The sequence below is a fragment of the Brachionichthys hirsutus genome, chromosome 13 (genome assembly GCF_040956055.1).
Source record: "Brachionichthys hirsutus isolate HB-005 chromosome 13, CSIRO-AGI_Bhir_v1, whole genome shotgun sequence".
Taxonomy (NCBI): domain Eukaryota; kingdom Metazoa; phylum Chordata; class Actinopteri; order Lophiiformes; family Brachionichthyidae; genus Brachionichthys; species Brachionichthys hirsutus.
In genome coordinates, this window is record NC_090909.1 from 7,374,393 (window position 1) to 7,380,962 (window position 6,570).

The 6,570-nt window shown below is 44.5% G+C and overlaps 1 protein-coding gene across 1 annotated transcript; it reads left to right on the forward strand.

Moving 5' to 3' along the window:
- The first annotated feature begins 3,708 nt into the window (after positions 1-3,708).
- On the forward strand, positions 3,709-6,570 carry tbxta (T-box transcription factor Ta). The gene is made up of 8 exons (XM_068747159.1): positions 3,709-3,893; positions 4,139-4,403; positions 4,617-4,751; positions 4,826-4,887; positions 4,967-5,028; positions 5,205-5,378; positions 5,458-5,581; positions 5,694-6,570. The coding sequence occupies exons 1-8, from the start codon at positions 3,709-3,711 to the stop codon at positions 5,950-5,952; spliced, it is 1,266 nt and encodes a 421-aa protein (XP_068603260.1). The 3' UTR covers positions 5,953-6,570.

A 6,570-nucleotide genomic window follows, 5' to 3' on the forward strand; every position in this document is an offset into this window, starting at 1 on the left:
GAGGGCTGGAGGGGGTCAAGGGGGGGCAATTACTGTCCCCACTAATTCTTTGTATCCCTTTCAAAGGGGCAGGTGATTAGAAGAAGAAAGTTTAGATTTCCTGAACTTGAAGTGGAAACGCAAAAGTGACAGACGAAGCTCAGGGCGCAATCCACATCAGGGATGTGTGTGTGCGTGTGCGTGTGTGTGTGTGTGTGTGTGTGTGTGTGTGTGTGTGTGTGTGTGTGTGTGTTAGAGACTCCTCAGTTTTCAGGTTTTCAGATTCTTACTCATTTTATTGTCATTCAGACCATTTGAATACTTTGAACGAATCATTTCCTCGGCCGAGGTGTGGATTTGAATCGCAAATAAATTAACAAACAGAATATGAATAGAGGAGAATAAAAGAGAACAGAATAAAACTAAAGACAACTGCAAAGTTAGACAGGATGAAAAAATAAAAGTAGAAAACAAAGAGAAAAGATGGGAAAATGTTCATATTTATAAACTGCACAGCCAAATGGCCATGAGTGCAGATGCAGCAGCATCACGGAGCGACAGCAGCGTTATGGTGGGGGGGTCGGGGGGGGAAAGGCCCTTTAAGGTGCTTTGTGTTTGCAATGTGAGCAGCTCAGCAGCGCACCGTCAAAGGGCCTTTCCTGATCCTTCATTGAAATACACGCAGACACAGAGTATATAAGTGTCTCTGTATTAAATATCCGCGTGTAAATGCTCCGAGACAAACTCTGCACTCAACTGTACCTTTAATGAAGTATTACAAATCTATAGCTTTTATACTTTAACTATTTCCTGTTCATTTACAGTTTTGTTAGCTCCATAATCTACAACATTTATACATCATAGTAATAATAATACATTTTATTTAGTTGTGTATTCTACAACCTTGCATTACAGGGACAAATTTGTCTTTTTATTTTATTACTGCTATACATTTTATTTTACACATGAATATTCTACTGTTGTACTGTGGCTTCAGACCTTTTAATTGGAACAGCAATACGAGTATTTAACAATGTGACATTCCTCTTACAGATAATAAAAAGCTTAATTTACACACAACTGCTGCTGCAGCATCATTTTGTCTGGTCTAACCAGTAGCCGACGGCGGCTAACATCGCTGCGCAGCTGTTTCCAGATCAGCTTGCTGGACTGAAGGGCTCATCTCTATTTGTGTAAAGTAGTAACAGCAACTGGGAAGAGATATTTAACACGCTGTTATCCTGCAGGTAAGTAATCTAAATGCCTCCTCCACAGCCGCAGTAACGACCATTGAAACTGAAAAAGAAAATGGCATGAAGAAGTATTTATATCATGGACTAGTGATAAAAAATATTTCTTTTCACATAAAAAAAAAATGTATTTCCTCTAATCCATTGTTATTCATTTTTTAATTTAATTAGAAGCACCTTCCTGAAGTCATTTTCGTTTCAAGCATGCCCCTGGACAAATAAATCAGCATTCATTCCCTCTGCAAATATTATTGTAAAATAATATTGGGGGGGGGGGGGGTATAAAAAATAAGAAAACCCATTTTGGTCTTATCAAATTTTTCTGAGGGGCAAAAAGGATTAGCCTGTGTTAAAGACATAATTTAAAGATAACACAAAATATGTCATAAGATCAGTGCAATTAAAAGATCAGGTGATATTTATATAAAGATAATCTGTCATTCTCATTTTGTACATTATCATCAGACTAAATGTTCAAATCTTCAGGCTTATTTTTGACATATCTGGGAAGCAGCTGAGTGTGTGTGTGTGTGTGTGAGTGTGAGTGTGTGTGTGTGTGAGTGTGTGTGTGTGAGTGTGTGTGTTTTCTTCCCAGCCCTGACTCATCCACCATTCCTTCTGTTTACTCATTGAGGACAGCGAAGTCCTCTGGAAAATATGCTTGGTTATAAGTGTCCCTTTGTGAAGCACCAGGCCTCTGTAATATTTCCCACCTAGGTGAGTGTGTGCCGATGCCAGAGCAGCGGCACACACATCGGTTAACCCTCAGCTCGCCGAGCGGCAGCGACCAGAGGATGAGGAGAGCCGCTGTGGGAAAACGACAGCGGCTTCTCAGGTAAACTTCATATCTCCGAGCAGACATTCGCTCACCGTTTGGGATTCAGGCTGCTCCTCCTTTACCTCAGTTTGGCCCCCCGTCAGTCAAACTGATGTTTTGTGCTTTAATAATTCACCTGACAACTCCGACACAAGCTCAGCCAAAGACGGCGTCTATACCCAGACCCGGTCTGCAGACGCTTTCCAACATGCTCTGTCTCCAAAATAAAATGAAATAAAACACACAACGAGAGGGAAAAGGAAGCGGCCGCTGAATGATAACGTGATGGAAAGGTGTGAGAGAACCTCTTTACATTTATGGCCTCTGTGGAGCAGGAGGAAGTGGCGTAGTAAAGCGGAGTCACGCTCTAAAGGCCGCACTCTGTTCCAAGTACATCACAGGCGCAGTGGAATCAGAGGTGACAGGGAGGAAAGGAGATCTGAAACAGATCAGTGGGACAATGTGAGCATTGTGACGGCGGCTGCAGCTCAGGATTCAGAACGCAGGAGCCGGTGGAGGAGAAAGAATTCACAAGTTGTTCAGACGCAAAACGACAACAATCTGTAAAAACGCGACATTCTGACTAGTTAGCGATCGAGTAAATGGATGCATTCAGAGGAAATAAGCAGCGATAACATTAAGAATACTTGATATAATAACAAAATCTCATCAACCAGTCATCAGTGAAGTCCTGCGTTATGCATCTGTCTTCTTATTTGTATCTTTTATTATGTGTCTCATTCTGTCGCATCTTTTTTGTATCTAAACTTCATTTTTTTAATACTGGTGGGGAAAATGCAGTTATTAATTATTATTTTTTCATGTTTATCTCCTCCAGGTTGTACTGAATGTAAAACAGAATCCAGAGACAACCTATGCTTTAGCAGCAGGACGTTAATCTGTTAATGCTTCACTTTGAATAATACTCAGTGTTGAGCACTCCAGCCTCTAACTGGCTGAAATATTTAATATCAGAGTCTCAGATGGGGCCATGCAGGCCCCATTATGCAAATCCCAGACATCACTTGTGGGCCGTCCACACTTTGGCACAAGGGGGAACAGAGGGTCTTCCCTAATGGCCCATACTCAGTAAACACAAGCCCTCTCCCATGTGGACAACAAAAGATTAGCACTACTTGCAAATACACAACTGAGTTCAAAGGCATGGCATCTTCTCTCGCTTCCCTTCTTTTGTGTGAATGCACAGATGTGAATATGAAGGGAATCTCTGCTGTCATAAATGTAACAATCTCCTGGGTTCATTACTCAAGTCCTAACATCCCCAACAGAATCATGTTTTCTTTTAACGTTTCTAAAGCCCGTTTTTAACAAGTTCATTTTGACAAAATTCATTTCAAAAGACCAGAAAAAGTCACAAATTGATATTATTAACAACACTTATAAAGTCTGAGTAATAAGCTGCTGCAGAGAGAGGATCTGTCCTGGTGCGTGGGTGGCGTCTGTTACGCGGTGTGTGCGCACAGACCCCGCCCCGCATCCCCATGAGGTCCCCGGGGGCCCCTTAAATAATGAGGCCTCGGGGTTTGCAATCTTGTGTCAACCGGGCCTGCAACTCGCTCTCCTCGTTCGGGATTTGTGAGCCGCCGCACTTAAAAAAAAAAAGATTTTTCGACTCACTTCTGGCCTTCGCGTCTTGGAGATATGACCTCTTCCAACGCGGACCAGCGCCTGGAGCATCTCCTCAGCGCCGTGGAGAGCGAGTTCCAGAAGGGGAGCGAGAAGGGAGACGCGTCCGAGAAGGATATTAAACTGACACTGGATGACGCAGAGCTGTGGACCAAGTTCAAAGAGTTAACCAACGAGATGATCGTCACCAAAACGGGAAGGTAGGTCTGAACGGGACGCCGCCGCCGGTTTAACCCTCGGGGGGGGGGGGGGTTAAAGCGGGCTTTACGCACGGCGGCTCCGGGCGAGGCGCTCGTTAATAAATAAGGTTCTTTAATTTTAAAAGATGAAAAGCATTTTTTTTTCAGTTTCCAACCGCGCGCACAAACGCGCGCCCACATTATGCAACGAAATAAAAAAGAAATCTCCAAAATTCAATCTCCTTGCCCCCCCCCCCCCGCCCCAGGAGGATGTTTCCGGTTCTGAGGGCCAGTCTCAGCGGCCTGGATCCCAACGCCATGTACTCGGTGCTGCTGGATTTCGTGGCTGCAGATAACAACCGGTGGAAATACGTCAACGGGGAGTGGGTCCCCGGCGGCAAACCGGAGCCCCAGAGCCCCAGCTGCGTCTACATCCACCCGGACTCCCCCAACTTCGGAGCCCACTGGATGAAAGCGCCCGTGTCCTTCAGCAAAGTCAAGCTCTCCAATAAACTGAACGGGGGCGGTCAGGTGAGGGGGGCCGTTAAATATATAAAATCATTTAAAGAAATTAATTCAACAGGAAATACTTTATTTGTCACATCATGAAAAAAAATAATAATCATGAGCAAAAATAGAATGAATATAATATTTATGTGTCTTTGGTGTTTCATCCCTACTGGTAAAACACCGAATGACTGTATAAAATATTAACATGACATTTTTGATGCTTTTATTTTTTAGATTATGCTGAATTCTCTCCACAAATATGAGCCGAGAATCCACATCGTGAAGGTCGGAGGCATCCAGAAGATGATCAGCAGCCAGTCCTTCCCTGAGACCCAGTTCATCGCCGTCACGGCGTACCAGAACGAAGAGGTCGGTCTCTGCTGCCCTGAACCCCGTTAAGATGCGTTTGCGCTGACTAACAACTTTCCACGTCCTCCTGACAGATCACTGCGCTGAAGATAAAGCACAATCCCTTTGCTAAAGCTTTCTTGGATGCCAAAGAAAGGTATAACCTCCGATGTTTCCTCAGATTGTATAGATGATCTGCTGATCGCGCGACATTTAAACACAGTTTCTCACAACAGGACTGACCATAAAGAAGTCCCCGATCACAGCGCCGACAGCCAACAGTCCGGCTACTCTCAGCGTGAGTTTCATTCGTTCCGACTTTTCAAGTAATCGTAAAGGTTGATAAGCGAACGGAAGGCCCTGAGCTGGAGTCTCGTGGATTTAAACATTTGTAGAAAAACGTTTAATGCTGCTATTCTTATATTTGTGATATGTAACTTTTTTTTTGGGGGGGGGGGGGGCTTAATTTACCAGTTGGAGGCTGGTTCATCCCAGGCCAGAATCCCATCTGCCCCAGCAGCAGCCCTCCTCAGTTCAGCGGCACCGCAGGCCACTCCTCTGGCTCCTACTGCGAGCGCTACTCCAGCCTGAGGAGCCACAGGGCGGCCCCGTATCCCAGCCACTACCCACACCGCACCCCCAGCACCAGTAAGAGCCATTCTCACTTCCTGTTGGCACCTGCTCTTTGTGGATTGACACTGAACTATAATCCGCGCTTCTTTTTCAGATAACTATATGGACAATACTTCAGGGACTCTGCCCACTCATGACAGCTGGTCGGCTCTGCAGATCCCAAATTCCACAGGCATGGGCACCCTGTCCCACACCACCAACTCCACCACAAATTCCAGGTAAATATTCATCACCCTCCTTTTTTTGTGTGCTTTTATTTCTAAAGAGGCAGAGGAAACAATCGCCCATGATGTTTTTCGTAATAAAACTCGTGACCCGCTTGTCCCACAGTCAGTATCCCAGCCTATGGTCGGTAGCCGGCACCACCCTTACCCCTTCTGGGTCAGCATCAGGTTCTATATCTGGAGGTTTGACCTCCCAGTTCCTGAGGGGATCATCCTACACTGGCCTCACCCCCTCGCTGCCCGTCTCCTCGCCCTCCTCCATGTACGACCCCAGTCTGAGTGAAGTCAGCGTTGGAGACGCCCAGTTTGAGAGCTCCATCGCCAGGCTGACCGCGTCCTGGGCGCCAGTGGCTCAGAGCTACTGAGCAGTGTCTGAGAATGTCTCTGGCACTGGAGGCGTCAGGAGTCCGGACTAAACGCACAAACACACGAGGAAGATTTGCCTTCGCTCCTGTTTGTGAAACATCTTAGATTATTTGTTCCAGAGTCTCTAATTTAACAACGGTATACTGCCAGGCTGGAGTTGTACTGAAGTTGACCTGCAAAAACCGAACAAGACAATCAAGTTAAGTCTTATAAAAGCTGCACAGTCAGAACGTTTGCGATTAGTAAGTCTCAACTTGCTTATTACACATTAATAACATGTTTATTACACCCCTTTGAAACAATCCACACTCAAATGAACAATCCTTGATTTTTGTTTTTTTACTTAAATGTATAAAATGAAGAGAAAGGTTCTGCTAACATAAATGTGTATATGTGTGTAAATAGAATAAATTAACTTCCAGCGTTTTCCATATAAACGTGCTTTTTTGTGTGATTGCAATAACTCAGATTGGACTGAGAAACACAAGTGCCTTCTACATCCTGGAAGGGTTTTGTTGGGTAAAACAGCCTTCCCTGTACATAACTATGTATTTGTATTTGAACTCATTGTGAGTTTTATTTATGTCATTTAATAATAAATTAAAAATGTTTGTTTT